Source organism: Drosophila grimshawi, unplaced genomic scaffold (genome assembly GCF_018153295.1).
Source record: "Drosophila grimshawi isolate 15287-2541.00 unplaced genomic scaffold, ASM1815329v1 contig_1369, whole genome shotgun sequence".
Lineage (NCBI taxonomy): Eukaryota > Metazoa > Arthropoda > Insecta > Diptera > Drosophilidae > Drosophila > Drosophila grimshawi.
The window spans coordinates 932,662-950,840 of record NW_025062891.1 but is presented as its reverse complement, the minus strand read 5'-3'; the positions used below and the strand labels follow the sequence as shown (position 1 = coordinate 950,840).

Below are 18,179 nucleotides of genomic sequence, written 5' to 3'. Positions count from 1 at the left end.
TCGTTGACTGTGCTAGAAGCTCTAAAAGTGCTCAAATTTACGATTATCTTTTACATAAGTACATTTATATATATATATATATATATATATATATATATATATATGTACGAGTATTTCTGATGATTATCCACATAAAATGTATATGCTGCTCTTCTATGCGAAGCCCATGCATAAGGTAACATCTATTCATATTATCTTATAATTATTAAGTATTTATATATTATATTTACCTTTGGATGGGTCTGTGTAAGTGTGTATGAGTGTTAGGATGTGTGTGTGTGTGTATATATGACTTGAAAATCATATTGTATCTACAATTAACTGTTTGTTGGGCAATAGCTCCTAAAATGTGTTACCCAATATTGGGATATCTATGCTGCGTTCTGTGCATTCTTGCTTCAAAAGTACCTATTTATTTTGCATGCTTTCTCAATCGATGCCTACTCTGCATTCTGCATTCTGCTGCTCTACTCTATAACTAAATACATGTGTTTGTCTTCTATAAGTTCAATAAGATGCAAGCAAGCGCTTTTTGAATTTATGCCATTTTCTATATATCTTTTCTCTTTACTCAACTATTTTACAATACATCGAAAGCGCATTATGCGTGCATTTAATTAATTTGTGTTTTTGTGTTTTGCTAATTTCTCTCATAATTTCAAGCTCTATTTGAATGGTATTTACGCTTATTAAATGCATTAAATTTCAGTAATCTTTTGTTTTTCTTTTCTTTTTCTTTTTTTGGTAATACATTTTAGTTATTTATTTGTGCTGGGCATGGTGCAGCAATTCAAGAATAATGAGAGAAGATTGGTAATCAAATCTGATCAACTATTATATTTAATGCTCTTTGAGCATTTCATGGCAAATGATTTATTTGTTAATCTCACAATCATTCATTCTGATTATAGTCTCAAGGAGCATTTCAGCTTCGGCTGGCCGAAGTATGAATCCTCTAAGGTTTCAGTTTATGTTATGTTTATCGTTTGGTAAATAAATAGTTATGTATTTATATATGTATATATATATAATTATTATGTAATTGTATATATTGTAGTTTTAGCTTGCTTTGAATTTTTCAATTTTGGACGTATTTTCAAGTGTTTTTTTTTGTCTTTGTCTTTTGTTTTTGGTAGTTGATGCAAGTAGAAAACACAGTTCGAAAATATACATATGTATACCTAATATATAATATATATTCATGTATGCATGTAAGTATATACTGGTTGACTGGCTGTAGTTCATCCAGTTGGGTTTCTTCATCTTGTTTTTAAATTAACTTTCTAACTCATGCTTGAATTTTGGTTTCTAAGTGTAAATCGCTTGTTTTTGGTTGTAGTTTTAATTTGTATTTTTGTATTTTGTTTTTTCATTTTTTTGTTATTTTTTATTGTTTGTAAATTGCAATTTATCTCAGACTCAGTTTGGAGTGTCTTGGATGTCTTGGTAGTTGGATGGATGGATACGTTTACGTACAAACGTTCTTCAGCCGGTTTGCTGTTAATATCGTCTGCCTATCTTCCATATCATATGTCATAGATTATCTTAAACATAAAATTGAATATTAATCGCAATTATTGCTTCATTTACTTTTTTACGTAGTTCACATTTTTGGACTAACGCAAGCCTTTCTTTCTATATCAGTGTTCGGTGAATGGTTCACAAACATAGTCGCACAACCTTTAACATTAATCGATATACGTATAATAAAAAATTAAATATTCATACATACATACTAAAGTTGATATTGCACATCGAATAACAAATAATAAGGCATAAACAGAAACGTATATATAGCAAAATGAAGTTTATTTAAATATACATATAAATGGAGAAATTATAAATACATCACATCAAATAATACAATTTACATATATACCACGCGTATGCAAGCTTCTTATTGTTAAAACAAGATTCAAGATTCAACTTGATTCGCTTTTGCTAGCATGGTCGCAGTTATATGGAATATATATATATATGTTATACTAATATTGTATTGGTTTTCTTGTTGGTATATGTATAAATGCGCTAAACAGAATGTGAGCTCAATAAGGAAGCTAAAAGTATAGAAAAAATATTGCATGTCTGGTAGAACTTACAGCATAAATATATATATATACAACTGATTTCATATATTTGATATAGTCCATAACAATAAAAAATAAGCTCATAGTAGTAATAACCAAGTCACATTGATATAGATTGAGATATACACAAAGTAAATTTTTGTACATATAAAAAACAATTTAACTAAACTAGGCAATTAATTAATCAACCGGTACAAAAATATATATATATATTTATATGAAATATAATCCAATGTGCTTTATCAAAAAGCAGCAAACATTAATTACTACAAGAACTGAATCAGTTGGAATCGAAATATCATTAAAAAACATACACACATACTACACATTGAAACGATCATAATTAATTAAAAACTACTATATATATACTAAGTGCATCAGAGTGTCTGTGGTATTGCACTTGGTTAATGCAACTACGCAAACGATTCGCTTAGTTTATCCACTAAGAGCGCGAGCAGCTGGTAAAGGGTAGGCCCGTTTAGTAAGTTACTTGCTAATTGTTAGTGTTGCTGTAGACACCGCCATACAACTACGTTTCGAAGCGTCGGGTTATAAGTGTGTGTGTGTGAGTGTATGTGTTTGTGTGTGTGTATGCATGTAATTGTGTGTAATTGCGGCATGCAGTGCGTGAGAGAAAGTTAAGCTAGCGTGTAATTGTTTAATGCTGCGCATTGTTCGTTGCTGGACGATGTGCATCGTGGACGACCTTAGAAGGCCGTCGAGCGTCGATTGGCATAGCACTTTTTGCCATGACTGTTCGCATCCGCAGCGCCACTGGTTGCACGCAATCTGTGGCAGGTCGTTGGAGTCGCTGTCGTTGTCGCAACTCCACTGCTGACCAACGTCGATTGCCTGCAATTAGTCCAACGCTGCAACTGATGCGAACACTTTGGGTATAATCATTTTCGCGCCGACACATTTAGCGATTCACCACGGCTCTTCGAGCGCGTCATCGAGTTGCTCATCTCTGCAAAATGTAACCAGTTAAGTGGGAACTTGGTTTTTATTTGGTTAGGTATGCATACCTTTGCTGATGCTGTTGCTCTTCTCGGCTGCCTTGTAGGCGCGCATCGCCTTGCCACGTTTGTCCAGGAGCAGTTTATCGGCGCGCACAAAGATACCGTGCGTGGGCTTGCACTGGAAATACTGGATGCCTTGTACGGTGCCATCGTTCTTGCCTGTGGGTGTATCCAGCTCAACGCCTATCCAAGTGCCCGGCTGAAAGTGTGTGGTGCCCACGAAGCTAATAACGCCGCTCTTGTTAGACGGACGTATGAGCACCGACTCGCCTACCACAATCCAATCGGGCAGTGTCAAATCCAGCTCCTTGCCTTCATCTAATTCATGAAACGATAGTTATTTAAAATGTTCCACTGATTGCTTATGGCATACTCACCATCCACCTCTGTGCTGCTAGACATGATGCTGGCATCCAAATAGGCGCTCACGCCCTCCATTTTGGCCACCGAGGCGCGTTGATTGCTGCGTGTCATTTGGCTCGTGTTGTGACTGTTGTTATTATTGCTGCTATCGCCATTGTTCGGTGGATGCGTTGTGGTCTTTTTGCGGCGCATCACTTTACCAGCGGGCAGCTGCTCTTTAACAATGCCATCGCCCTCCAGCTGATGATTAGCAGATTCGTTTGTCTCGGAAGTATCGGGGATGTGCTCTAGCGATTTATTGCCGTTTTGATTGTCTGTGACATGATCCGGTGGCTGGAAGGGCACCTGTTGCTCTGCCTGCTCCTGCTGTGTTAGATCTGGCACTGCCAGTTGGTCGCTGACATTGTTGTTGTTATTACTCTGCAGCTGGTCGCAATCCTCATCCTTAAACTCTAACTCTGGCTCTGGTTGCTCCAATGGATGTGTTACTGCTTGCTGCAACTTCTTCGCTTCTGCTTCTTGCGCTTTAGCTTTTGGCATGTCCTTGAGGAAGGGATTGACGCGCGCCTGGCGATTTGGCGGCGAATTTGAATTGATGCGGTCGAAATCTGCAACAAATAACTTGTGAGTATTTGATTCGATGACATAGTTATATTTGCGAGCTCACCTGGTGTCTCATCAATGCTCATGGAACGCATGGAGGTAATATCCTCATTGCTTAGATTATTGCAGGATACAGCCTGGGAGCCGTAGCCGCTGCTGGTAGACGAGCTCATGCTGAGCGTTGCCAGTCCAGTCAGATGCTTCATGTTCGCATTGGCGCTGGACGTGTAGCTCAAATGGCTTTGATTCGAATGACTGCTTACGTCCATGAACGAGTCCATGGTTTTCGAGGACGTCAACCGCGAGCGTGTGGCCAGGCTTTTGTTTTGCTGCCGCTCCTGCTCGTATTCGGCGGCATACTCCGAATCGCTATAGCTGTCCTCGGGCTCCTCATCCAGCGAACGATGCCCGCCCAGCGGCTCCTCGTGCAGCGTTGTCATGCGCATGCCCATCAGTTTGCTGGTGGCCGGTGAAGCTGCGTAAATAAATTCAAATCGTTTTACTTATTGCTTCATATTAAAGTTTAAATTGAACACAGCTTAGTTAAAATGGCTTAGAGCTACACAAACCACATACGTTTTGTTGGCGTAATTCTCAATGTGTTCAAGTTTAAATTGAGATTCAAAAATGTTGGGCGCGCTGCATTCCATGGGTTCAAGGGAAGACAATAATTATGTGTTATGTTTAGTTACAATGATTTTAGACAACATTTGATGAGCGATTCAATAATAAGTAACTCTCTAGTTGCAAATGGCGACTAGTTCGCCAAAAACAAACAAAAACAAACACACAAAAACATGAGCAAAAGTACTAGGAATTAAGAACTAGGTCATCAATTGATTAACTAGATGCGCTGCTCGTGCTCGGAACTCGTGCTGGACGTGCTGTCTGCTGTGAATGGTGCGCCAAATTGGAATTAGAAACAGAGTGGGTGGTGGGTGGTAGATGGTGAGTGGTGTGCGGTGTACAATGAATGGAGTGATAAACATTTGTACACAAAGTCTAATCACAACTATTGAAACAAGAATGTTTAACATAAATGATATTGAGCCATATGATTTTGTTGTTCAGTGTACACGAAACATTTGAGATTTGATTGAGCACGATTTGGTGATGAGTATGATGGCTAACTTTTTACCAGCAAATAGAAATAAAAGTAAACTACTACTAATAATACTGCCCACCCTCTATTATGACACAATAAACGTAAATACATGGGTATAACGTATTTGTACATTGATGATTTCAACATTTATGTCTAGCTTGCTGTGGCTGTGGCACATGACTGATTCGAGTTACGTGTGTGTGTGTGTGTGGGAGTGTGAGTGTGTGTAAACAACAGTCAAACTGAAACGCCAACTAACATTTAATGAATTTTCAATCAATTTTATATTATGCACTTTACAGGGGCCAGCCTTTACCTGACAGTAATACAGAGCCTGCTTATGGCGTTTTGAATTTCATATTCGAAATTGTTTCGAGTTGTTGAGTAAGCACAGAAATAGAGTACATTATGACACGTGAAAAAGAACCAGACATACATACGATAAATATAATTGAAAGAAATCTGAATTCATGTGTGTTTCATATGATATATGTATGTAGTTTTTTGTTGATCTTGTTGTTATGATGTGTATGCATGTCAATTTATATGATAAGCTCTGGTGAATAGCTGTGGAGCTTCGGTGGATTGGTATGTGCACTTTGACTCGAGTCGAGTGTGTGTCGCTGCTGTGCTTATTATATAGTTGCTGTTGAGTTTTTGCTAATGTGTTGCATTGAAGCAAAAGCCAAGAAAGTAAAGTTTAGAAACGAATCGAAGCGGCAGTTGCAATTAATCTCAGTAAAATGGTCGCTTGCTTTTTTTTCTGGGGGAAGCATAAGCATTGGCAAATTGTGTGTGTTATCACAGTTTGTAAAAGGATTTATCTTGTTAAAGCCGACGGCGAGAGAATGTGTCCAAGTTAACGCGAATGCTACATGTTAAGTACACGAATATACAAGTTTTTAAGTTATGCTATATACTCGTTATAAATCAGCTCTAAATATTAATTTTGTATTTAAATATAATTAGATGTATATACGTAAACAAAGATAAATCCCTTGCTCTAAGGCATGGCAGCAACGATACATTGCTGCGCAAAAGCATACAAATTTTATAGAAAATATTTATATAGTTTGTATAGTTAGATATATGTTTGTTGTGATACAAAAACTTTGGTTATATTTTCGTACGTTAGAAACGATTTGAAATAGTTGCTCAAAATTAAGGGTGAGTATCAAATAAAATTGGTTAGAACGCGCTGCGAAATCCCTAGGGGTATACACACCAATGCCAAAGGCTTTGCCCGGTGAGTCGTCGCCACTGCCCTTGCCACCAAAGCTGTGGCGATTCCTTATGACACCGCCACCGCCACCGCCTCCTGTGCCACTGAGTGCTGCAAATAAGGGCGTAGTCCATTAGTAAGTAAGTAAACACGGGAACTATATTAAATTACATACCTGGCGTAAACTTGTTGCCCAGCGCCGTGTTGTTCAAATCCGCAAAGGACTCGGAGCGACCCACATTTAGCAGCGATTCCATGGAGGCATCGAAGCGCATGATCTGCCAAAGTTTATTCATGAGTTTCTTGAGTCATAAATAGCGTTTTGCATATTTAAAACAAATGTTATTGTTAACATGAATGAAAAGATAATTGAAAATAATAAATTTAAAGAAAATGAAAACCAAAAAAAAAAAGCAACAACAAAACCAAAACGAAACAGGCAAACTTAAACGCGCACAAAGACAACGGGGGAACAGGAAAACAACAAAAAGCAAATTAAGCACACACATAGAAGTAAGAGTACAAAATTTGCAAGTATCTTTAGAAAGCATAGTTTACAAAGTGTTGCGAGTACATTGCACACAGGTTACTTACACTGCTGGTGTTGGTGGTTTCTTTGACCGCCTGTGTGTGCAGTGAAAAGCGTTTTTGTTTTGTTTTGTGTTTTTTTTTGTACACAACACATTGCAGATAAATATATACACACACACACACACACGCACACACGCACGCACACATAAATATAGATAATGCCAATATATATATATTTATATATATATGTATATATATAATTGCAGATTATTAGGCGCGCCGAATTTGGTTATCAGATTTGTTTGTTTGTTAGTTTTTGGTGTGCGGTGTGAACAACATAATTTTTGTTTGGTTAGATTATAGTTTTGGTGAAAGCGCATAGAAAATGTGAAAAGAGAAAGAATTGCGTTTTAGTCAAATATTTGAATTGTACAAGTTTAATTTTGCTCGCTGGTGGTGGGGTTGGGGGGTAGCAACGTGAAAGCACAAAAGGCACAAGGAAGCTCAGCTCGCTGATCGCACAATGATCAGCGACACATACCTGCGAGAAGTTCGGCACACTGACGGTCTTGCGCATCGACAGCGGCTGGCCATGTGCCGTCTCCAGCTCCTTGACGGCAACACTCTGACGCAAGCGATCCAATATCAATATGCTCTCCACGGCCGAAACACCACGCGTGTATTTCTCTGTGTGAAAGTGAAGAGTAGATATTTGTTTAAATAATAATTTTAATATTTTCTTTTTAATAATAATTTAGCTTTTAGCTAAGGGAAAATGTTCTTCACTTTTCAACATATAAAGGATATCATCCTTAAGCGATATTAATTATAATATGAACTAATTCAGCAAAAAGAACATGAATCCTGATTTCTTAACTCACCTATATAGGTCTCACCATCGCAGGCAGAGCAATCATCTCCGCTAGCTGCCAGCTGGGCGAGCGATTCGCGATCTTCGAGTTCCTCGGAGGCCTTGGGTATGTTGGAGACGACCTCATAGGTGACACCGCTCTGCCAAATGGCATTCTCACCGCGCACCAGTCGAAACTTTTTCAGCCGATCGGTTAACGTTTGCCCCTTCTTGATGTTGATGATGAGGCGCTTGCGCAGCACTAGATCCATGGGCGCTGGATGTGAGAGGCGCACAGTTGTGCGCAGTATTAAATAGATGCGCTCATTTGCCTCGGTCACGCGATTCAGCGCATGGCTGTCGTGCATTGACGAGTCCCAGCTGGCTACGCAGCACACATCCTTATCCAGATGCTGAAGTATTTGCAGCGTGTAGAACTTGTGGCCATGCTCCTTGGATAGAATGGAATTGATGCCCGCTATGGATAGCTCATCGTTTGTATTCTGCGCAGAGAGATCATCGCCATTTAAATTGAGAAACAGCACGGGCACATGTGGCTCCATGCCGGCTGGCGGATCCCAAGATGCGGGTGCACCCGGTATGCCTGAGCCCGGAGCCGGCACCAGCACCGCATTGCGCTCCTCGGTGAGGGAGACCCACTGATGCACCAGGCTCAGCTCACGTTCACGCTCTTGTTCGTTTTTCTCCTCTTTTTTGATAATCATTTGTATCTGCTGGTCCAAGTACTGGCGACGCCGACCCAACGCCTCGCTCCACTTTTCGCGCAGCACAGTGAGATCCTCCTCCTGGTAGGAGTCGAGCGGTCGCTGCAATCGCGACCGAACCGTAACACTGCCAATGGCCACATTGACGATCGACTGGCAGATGATGGGCAATGTACCAGAGTTCTGCACCGGCTTGACGCGCACATTGACGCGACGCTGCTGACCCTGACGTAGCTGGTAGATGCCACCAGTGGGCACCTCATTGCGATTGGTCACCTCGACCGGTGAGTATTCGCCGTTGTCGTTTAGCTCGTGTATTTCCACCCACAATTCAATTTTACGCGACAGTTCCGCCCAGCGATCGACGAGGGAGCGAGCCTTGGCCTGCTGCTGCTCCACCTCCCAGCCCTTGGACTTGGAGAATCCGGCGCTGCGATGGCCCCACACTTCAATTGAGAGCGCTCCTTCGAGGCAGTGCTCCAGAAACTCCTCATTAATATTGACCGTAAAATCTTGGGTGTGTTCGAATTTGAAGACCATATTCTGATCAAGTGCCGTGGATTCGGCATTAGTGACCGGCACCACCATTTCCTGGTGGCCCCAGAATGTATACTGGCAAAAGACAAAGTTGGACAGCGTCAGTGGCAGACCGGAGGCGTATTTGATGGTGACGCGGCAAGTGATCTGATTTGCCATAGGGTCAACAGGATCATCGTACTCATCACGCGAATCCGCTGATGACGTTTCCGACACCGACTCGCACATGCGATCCTGCGGCATTTGTCCAGCGACACGTTGAATCTCCACCTGCAAGCGACCGGCTACTTCGCCCTGCTGACTAATGATGGGCGTGTGATAGTCCAGCTTGACATCATGGAACAACACCTCCAAATACACATTGGCCACGCCAATCAGATTGTGGTTCTCCTGCGACTCATAGAACGGATCCTGTGGCTTATTACTGTCCTCGTCCTGCAAAACAGCAATGTGTTAATGTACAAGGAACTCAAACGATGTGCCTGATGTTATTCTAAATATTAGCATGATTTCGGGGAAGATGGGACTTGTTAATTACCTTGTCGTCGAATTCATCGTCTGAGAATGTCTCAATAAGGGGCTGTTTCAGGGGTTAATTGAATGCATGTGCGAATTATAACGAGTACACATAAAGTATTATGGTTAGTACAAGAGACAAAAATGGAAGGAGTGATCAAGTAAATAAATTGTGACGCACCAGTCCATTGAGAATGCGCTCCTTGTGCTCCTGATACATCTCACGCATATCGATCAGTTTGTTCTCCAGCTTCTCCATGCTCCAGATTTGGCTGCCCGAATTTGTGCGCTTCACCAGAATCGCTGGCTCGCTGACAAAGGCGCCGCGCCGTCGATTAGGACTCAAATTCGCTGGCGGTATTTGCAAAGTGACTGAGAATTTGGTTTTCTTCTCCATTTCCTCGGCTAGAAAGTTGGCCTCCTGCACCAGCGAATTGGCGCGCATAATGTCCGTCTTTAGCTGTCCCAGTGAACGCCTGAACATCTCATCACGTTCCTACAATTATACAATTTAAATAGCTACAGACACATCTCAACATTTAGGAGCTGTATCGTTCCATACCTGTGCCCACTTTTCCACCCGCATCTGCGAGGTGGGCGTGTTAGGCGTTACCTTGCCCATGCGGAGCGGATCGTAGGGCGCATATGGAGCATAGGGTGTGCTTGGGGAGAGAATATTGCGCAGCTGCTGGAACTGCCGCTCGTACTCTTGCCGCTGCTTCTCAAGCGCCACTTGCTTGTCCTCTTCATGCTGCCGCTCGAGGCGAGCAATTGCCGTCTGTATGGGATCATTGCTCAGCTCATTCTGCATAATCTCATCACGTGCAAAATTGTAATCGATAAGCTGTGCGGGTGTTTGCGGCTCGGAAGCACACATACTGGCATTCATGCCCACCCTGGGCGAATTGACGCGGAAAAAGTGATGATTGCCCCAGAGTATACGATCACCATTTTGCAGCGGAGTCTTCTCCAGCGCAGCTGAACCATTGACGAAACACCTGGCACCCTGCACGGGCTCCATAAACAAACCGCTATCCTCAATAGTTATAACGCAGTGTTCAGGCTGTATTCCCAGACCAGAGAGCTGAATATCCGGTTGCTGTCCACTAATGCTCCGACCGCCAATTAGCGTACGTTCCTGAAAAAGAATTGGGACATTAAAGTAATGTTTTTCCTTATTTAATAAAAACGCAAAATTACCTTCAGGTAGTAAACCAAGAGCTCATTCAGGGACGGATCTGCATTTAAATTGACCAGGTAGTACTTGTTCTTCTCCACCTTGATGCCACTGGCCTGAACACTGATGCCCATCTGCTCAAGCGCCTGCTGACGCTCGTTTTGTATGCGCTCGGTTTTGACCAGTTTCTCTTCCCATGTTTGCGAGATTTGCTTCATTAAATTCTCACTCTCTGCCAGCTTGTCTTGGACATCACCCACTGGGGAGCCAGTGGCATGCTTCAACATACTGCGCAGCGTTTCCACCTCATGGCGCAGTTCGCGAATGATACGCGCATTGGGATCTTCGTTGACGACGGCATGATTGACAATACGCTTGGCACGATCTGCATAGCGCAGCGTGGATAGTGTCTCCTCATAGTTGTCTGCTGACGGTGAAATGGTGGCCACCATAACCGTCCTGGAGTTGCCGCCGAGATTGTCCTTTAGTAGCCAGGTTAGCACGGAATCTCGATAGGGCACAAATTTATCGTTTCCGCCCTTTTTGCCATTTGATTGATCGGCTAGCTTTGAGATGACCAGGCCAAGTGTGGTCAGGGATCTAAAAATAATCATCAAATGATAAGTAAAAACAAAGATCAAAATAATAAGTGAATAATAACGGTTTCTAAAAGTAATATTTGTCTAACAGGTTAGATTTTTACATTCAATTAGTTAGAAAACTCTATTCTCTAAGTTCTGGTCATTTATAATTTATGGAAGTACTTATTTTTCTAATTATTTAATAGGAATTGAACCCACTTGTTAATATTGGAGCCCTCCTTAAGCCGATCACCAACTGCGCCTGTTTTGACCGCGCGCTCGGAGCCAGCCAAATCAACGAGGGACATGCGAGAGACTTTCTCTCCGCTGACGCCAGTTGTCTGATCGGTGAGTATCTGTGTTAGGACTACCGAGAATACGGCATGGGAGCGCGACGATTCGGCATTCATATTTGTGGCAGCCACAGTGCGCGATTTGTTGCCCTCTGTCATAAGGTTATCAATATCCTGATAGGATGCGACAGCCAACTGAGAGAGTCCATCGACATAGGGGCCGAGTACATTGTGTTCGCGCACCTTGAGCGACTGCTTGTTGGGCTTGGGATCAAGAAGATCGTGTACTTTCTCGTTGTAGATCTCCATGTAGGAGACCTCCACTTTGTACAGTAGCTCCGGTGTCGATTTGTTTGCTATCGCCGAGAAGAGCTTGTCGCAGAGACGGGGTATAATGCCCTTATTCTCCTGCGAACCCATCATCGTATACGATTTGCCCGAGCCTGTAAACAACAATTGAGTCACACAATTGTACTCTTGCGTGTCTATGAGATACTCGCTTACCTGTCTGGCCGTAGGCGAAGATGCATGCATTGTAGCCCTGAAATGCATTATCCAGTATATCACGTCCCACACAGTCGAAGACCGTCTCCTGTGACGCAAAGCTGTCATCTTCGGCGTTTAGCGAGTAGAAGCAATGATCGAATGCAAATGTCTTTGGTTGTTTTCTGAGTGAATCAGAGTATATATGTAATTATTATTAGTATATAAACTCATTAAATCGCATAAAAGCGCACTCACCTTTCCATTTTTTCCAGTGATGGCGGATTTTGCAATATCGTTTGCTGTTTCTCCATTTCGACGATGCATTTTGTACCCAATTCAATTTCTGTGACGAGAGAAATATTTATATTAATAATAATTTTTATATTGCAAGTAATGCATATGTGATAAGTATGATTTGAGTTATTTTCAGTAGAAGGTTGATAACAAGTTCAGAATAGCAATGGCAAAAAACATATGCTTATAATATAGATTCACATATATAATAGATATGTATGTACGCTTGACAGCTGATTCGTACATATGTGCTAAAAAAAAAAATATATATATATATATATATGTGTATATTATAGTATTCGCATTCATCAAGGCGATAAATGACTACAAGTATATGGCAAGTCCAATGCTACGGCGCAATCTTAATGTACATAAATAAAAACGCAAACCTTTCAAATAATTGTAATTTCCGAAACGAAAAAGCGAACAAAATGTTGCTCAAAATGTTTATCGCAATAAATATTCTGGCCTGAAAAACATTTACTACTTACAGCTAAGCACGGACATTGCACCGCAATAAAAAGAAGTTGAAAATGTAGAATGTTCTGGCTGGAAGCATATCTGAAATATTTTCAAAGACCCCCGGCCATTGTCCTGTGCACGTAAAAATGGCAAAGTACCAAGGCCAGGCCAGCAGGATAGCAGACAGGCAGGCAGGCGAGGTCAGAGCAGTACAGACAAAAAGCACCTCAGGTTACAGTGAAGCCGAAGAAGTTTACCAATCTCAGGAGTTTCAAGAGTTGACCAAATTAGTCATTAATGTCTTGTTTGTGTGTCTGACCTCATTGAATCCATAATACGTCAATCAAGCAAAGGGTCCTGACATTTAGTATGCAACTTCTCATAAGTAGAACATACATGTACATATTCAACACATGTTTCTTACAAATGTTATTCAACTCCCACTCAAATTGATGGAAAACGAATGACATAATTTATTTAATTACATGCAAGCAATCTAGTTAGTTCCAAACTAATATCAGGCCTTATAAGTGCTTTTATAAGTTAGGTTCTTCTATAACGTAAATTTCTTTATGAATTATAAGTAAAGAAATCGATTTTGTATAAAATATAAATATAAATAAAATAGAATGCTATTTATAAAATCCCAACAAAGAGCTCCCAAAAGTTTGTAGCTCAGAAGGCTTATTGCAGTATTTTTGGGCACACATGCAGATGTTTGCGTACTGCGGTCTGTTTTGTGGCACTCGCCACTCACTTCCGTTGCAAAAATAAAGCCAACATGACATGGACATGGCCAAAAGGACAGCAGCAAAGTCGAGAAATCGAGAATGTTGAGAAACCACAGAGGACGCACATCAACACAGGTCATCAGTATGTTGTGTGTGTGTGTGTGTGAGTAACAAAGGCGTGCCATAAATAATTTGATGAGTTTGCCCCCAATTGTGAATGAGTTCTGGTCAGTTGGTCAGCTCCAGCTGGAGCTAGAGCTGCGCTGAGCTATTGAGTTCAGTTGATTTGGACACATCTTCGCCATAACCTTAAAGTCTTACGCTTACGCGTTTGCCATTGTTCAATGTTAAAATTACCATACAACCACAAGCACACAATAATATACATTTATATACAGAGTTAGATAGATAGCCGCTTGGCCAGCTGGCAGGGAAAACAGGTTAAGCTTTTTGGTAGCTTTCGAGCTGTGACTTCATTTCGAGCGGCCATTGGCTTATTTGTTTGTATCTTGTGTGTTTTGTGTGCTTGTTGTTTTTGTTGCTTCTGTAGTTTTCATTTTACGCTTTGTGACTCGAAGAGGTCGACAGCAAAATGGCCCAAATTCGGAGCGATGCGTAAGATGTCACAGAAATTGATGAGGCAATTGGCTTACCTATGCGATTACGTGGAAATACATCAAAATAGTACAGCACATAATATTAGTAATACAACTATGCGCATATCAATCATTATCAGAGATCTGATAACAGACGCTTGTAAACCAATACAGTGCTCGTTCGGAACTTGCAACATTTTGTAAATAAAGATGTTACTTTTGCTGAGTGATTCGTCCATTTAGACGCTTTTTATTATCGATTTATCAACAAACTCTTTATCGCCATGTATATTAATTACTCTAATCAGAGTATTTAGAATTTCTGCAAAAATATTTAGCACTTTCCGAAATTTGCGAGTTATTACTGTATAGGAGAAATATTTGTGTACCAGGCACTATCAGCGCTGTGATAACAGACTGCATATATACGTATATAACTTGTTCCGCTTATCAATCGGACATTCACATACATAAACACCCACTCACCCACAAACATACACTCACACACACACACACTGACTGGCGAGTGAATCAAGCGCGTCAAACAAACGAATCACAGGCGTATAGTGAGAACATGACACAAACCAGCCCCAAATAAAGCAGTGATTTGGTAATGCGTGGAAACAGCAGCGGCAGATGATGGGAGCACAACAGAACAAAAAGGAATGTGCGATATAAAACACGACTAAAACACACTTGCAAAAAGTAAATGGCAAATGGCAAATGACTTCCACTTGACGCCGATGGCGAGCGAGCGAGGGGCTCAAATTGACTGTGCTCGCACCTCCCGCTCCCCACACACACCACATTTCCGCTGCACTTTGCTCTGTGTGTGTGCGCGTTTGTTTGTGTGTGAGTCATGGATAAGCCAAATGAATGATCGCCGTTGACATTGGGAAATGGAAGCCAAGTGTGTTTGTGTTTGGTTTTGCTTTTGCTCTGCTGCACTTGCAGGTTGCAACACTCGACAGACAAGACAACGACGCTGGATTTCACCTCGTGTGAGCCGCAAATAGAAACGAAAAATTAGCTGGAAATGTAAATCGTTTGTTACGCCAGTCACTCAGTCAGTAAGTCATTCAGTCAGTTAGTCAGTTAGATGGTCTGCAAGGCTGTCAGCGGAAAAAGTTGCTGGCGTTGCATTGAAAAACGATGCGACCTTTGCAAGCACAAAGCAAAGGAAATAACATTTGCATAAAAAACCTAAATAAAAAAGAATCGTTATTTACCGGGATGTCAAAGATTAAATACCCTTGCTGACATAACCTAAGCCAAACATTAATTAATTAAGTTTATTTCATTTAGAAAATGACATGTTATTATTTATTTAACATGAATTTAAATTGATGGAGTCGATCGAATGCAAATGCTAACTTCCGGTTTAGAAAACACATTTCTTTTCACATTGACTAAGTCAGAATACTCTTCTGTAAGAGCATAGGATCGAACAGGCAAAAGCAAGCGACGACTATGCAAATTTCGTTATCCCGAAAATAAAGCAGAAGCATAAGCAACATGCACGTTGTATTCAGCTGACTTGTGCATTATTGATTGGACTGCAACTCGAACACAAAAGAGACAAGGCCCCAGAGTAAAGCCTCGGTGAAATAAAGAGGAACCAAAAACAAACAAAAAATAGATTGAGGCTATGCAAAATAATAAATTCTCGATTTTACAACAAGAGAGAAAGAGAGAGGGAGAGTTTTGGTTTACTTACCGCGCCGATTGAAGGGTCGCACCCGTACAGCAACTTTGATCTTATCACTTGACATCGTGTGGGCCGCCTTGGACGTACTCTCACTTTTAAATACAATTAACGCCTATGCGTGTGGGTGTGCGAGTGATTCATGCACTCCTTACAGCGAAAAAAGGGATATAGCTGGGACGGTATTCCTGTTGTTCTTCTTTTTCGTCTTCTTCTTCTCGTTGTTGTTGTTTGATATTAAATTTAAGTTTTGCCCGCCGAGAATTGTGTGTGTAGCAAAGTGGCACGCAATCTCTTATTTGGCTTGCGGGCGCGCAGGTGACTCACGAGGAGACGCACAAAAGGGGAAAGAAGTGAGCTGAAGTAAGCTTCGAATTTTGTGAGAGTTTCAATTAGCGCCACGCACACGCCTAAAAATACGTCATGTGGGGCGAATTACGATTGGGGGGGATGTATTTCCACTTCATTCTTGACTTGCGCTGCTCGCTGTTGTTGTTGTTATTGTTATTACACACACATGTATTATGTATTGTAATGTACACACTGTGTTTGTTATTGTTATTGTGTTGGAATTTAGTTTATTTGCACACGTTATTATTAGGGCAGATGTTTAAGTATTTGCATTTAATTAGTGTCGTTGCTGTTACTGCCTAATTACAATTATAGTTTGTCCTGTATGATTTCAGCAGGTTTCGCAAATAAATAACAATAGCGGACACACATACATTCAATTATCAATGTACATTGACACACTCACACACACACATAGAGAAGCACGCACAGTCTTGGCTGGACTTTTGGCAAGTAAGTAGGCAAAAAAAAAAAAATGAAATGTAAGCAGCACTGGGCGCTCCTCCGACGCCCGCGCGAAAAGTGTCTCTCTCTTGGTCCGTATGACTGTGACTTCGTTGGAGAATCGATTTTTATGGCTCTTTTTTCCTGAAGCTGGAATTTTATGCTGCGCAGTTTTCGTATTCGTTTGGCTGTGTATTATTAAGCAATTGCACCTTTTCGTTATCGTTTGCGTGTAGTTTTACATCACTTTATTATTTTATTGCGATTATATTTTTCGCGTCGTTTCACTCTAATTTTTGCTATTTTATAATGGTTTCACGACCTGCTATGACTGCCGATAACGATTGACATGTTTGCACTACCACGCAACCCTGGCCACTCTACTGCCACTTCGTTGAGTGTGCCCAACCAAGTTTCATATAAAAAATCGTAGCGCTGCCAACTTGCTGCGTTTGTGGCGCTTCTTCTTCTTTAGTTTTAAAATGGTAATTAATATAATCATAAATATAAAATGCTGTTAAATGCAAGAAAATCAAATGAATTGATAATATTTAAGAAGGAAGTGAGAAAGGAGACAGAGAGATACAAGAAATGGTAAAGAGAAGAGGTAATAAACAAGACAGGCAGGGAAAAAGTAAAATAGAGAGAGAGAGAGACACTGAGAGATAGGAAAAGTTAAAGCGACTCAAAAATGAAGAAGGAGATGGAGATAATGACGGACATGGCTATATCGAATCGACTATCAATGCTGTTAATTTCGTTATAAACTATTTTGAAAATACATGCAGAGAGAGAGAGAGAGAGAGAGAGAGAGAGAGAGAGACAGACAGAGGGAGAGAGAGAGAGAGAGAGAGAGAGAGAGAGGGGAGAGAGAGTAAAAGTAATCGAGTCAGAGTGAATGAGGTTGATTAAGACTGTGTTACTTACAATTATAAAGCAAATTTGCGTTGCATAATGTCTTTTATTGACCATTAACTAAAAGCATTTAAATCTTTAGAGCGTACTTAAAAAACTATTTAAGCCATAAAACAAATATTTGAAAACTGCAGGAAAAGGAGCGAGATCTGGCATGTCAGTAAAAAGAACTCATTCCAATGTAAGACTTTTTTAAATAAATAAATAAATTAATAAAATAAAATAACATCCCGACTACGAAAATAACATCCCCACTACGAAAATAACATCCCTACACTAAAATGATATATACATGTTGGAAGTGACTTACAATAAACAACTAAACGAACGAAGTGTCATCATTTAGTAAAGTGCGTGTCGATGTTTATTAAGGCCCCACCTTCCAACGTGCGGAAACAGCACTCTACCATTATCATAATCAAGGCAGTGGTGCAATGAACGAGTGGATATCTCTCAATGACAAACAAGAACTGCAGGATCGCTACAAGGTGAGCACGAGTCCAACATGCATCGGAAATACATGCCTTAAACTGTCAGACACACGAATAATAATAATAATAATAATAATAAAATAACATATGAGATT

At 40.8% G+C, this 18,179-nt stretch overlaps 1 protein-coding gene across 5 annotated transcripts; it reads right to left on the bottom strand.

Annotated features, from left to right (window-relative positions):
• Window positions 1-1,797: 1,797 nt before the first annotated feature.
• Window positions 1,798-17,001, bottom strand: LOC6560895 (kinesin-like protein KIF13A). Of its 5 annotated transcripts, XM_032735387.1 has the most exons (18): window positions 15,896-17,001; window positions 12,351-12,438; window positions 12,114-12,277; window positions 11,536-12,052; window positions 10,759-11,335; window positions 10,121-10,696; window positions 9,740-10,054; window positions 9,581-9,622; window positions 7,812-9,477; window positions 7,472-7,617; window positions 6,994-7,023; window positions 6,575-6,677; window positions 6,403-6,510; window positions 4,649-4,711; window positions 4,137-4,547; window positions 3,484-4,077; window positions 3,113-3,424; window positions 1,798-3,054 (listed from the first exon to the last, which is right to left on the bottom strand). In XM_032735387.1, the coding sequence occupies exons 1-18, from the start codon at window positions 15,948-15,950 to the stop codon at window positions 2,987-2,989; spliced, it is 5,835 nt and encodes a 1,944-aa protein (XP_032591278.1). In that variant the 5' UTR covers window positions 15,951-17,001; the 3' UTR covers window positions 1,798-2,986. The 5 variants fall into 5 exon arrangements, with proteins under 5 accessions (XP_032591278.1, XP_032591279.1, XP_032591280.1 ...); XM_032735388.1 differs by lacking the exon at window positions 9,581-9,622; XM_032735389.1 differs by lacking the exons at window positions 4,649-4,711; window positions 6,994-7,023 and having other exon boundaries at window positions 6,575-6,701.
• Window positions 17,002-18,179: the final 1,178 nt, after the last annotated feature.

Excerpts from the sequence above, each read along its gene's own strand:
- LOC6560895 (XM_032735387.1), bottom strand. The coding sequence starts at position 15,950 with ATGTCAAGTGATAAGATCAAAGTTGCTGTACGGGTGCGACCCTTCAAT. Across the intron at positions 11,336-11,535 it reads GAGGGCTCCAATATTAACAA|ATCCCTGACCACACTTGGCC; the intron begins GTGGGTTCAATT and ends GATTATTTTTAG. Across the intron at positions 4,548-4,648 it reads GAGAATTACGCCAACAAAAC|CTTCACCGGCCACCAGCAAA; the intron begins GTATGTGGTTTG and ends TTATTTACGCAG.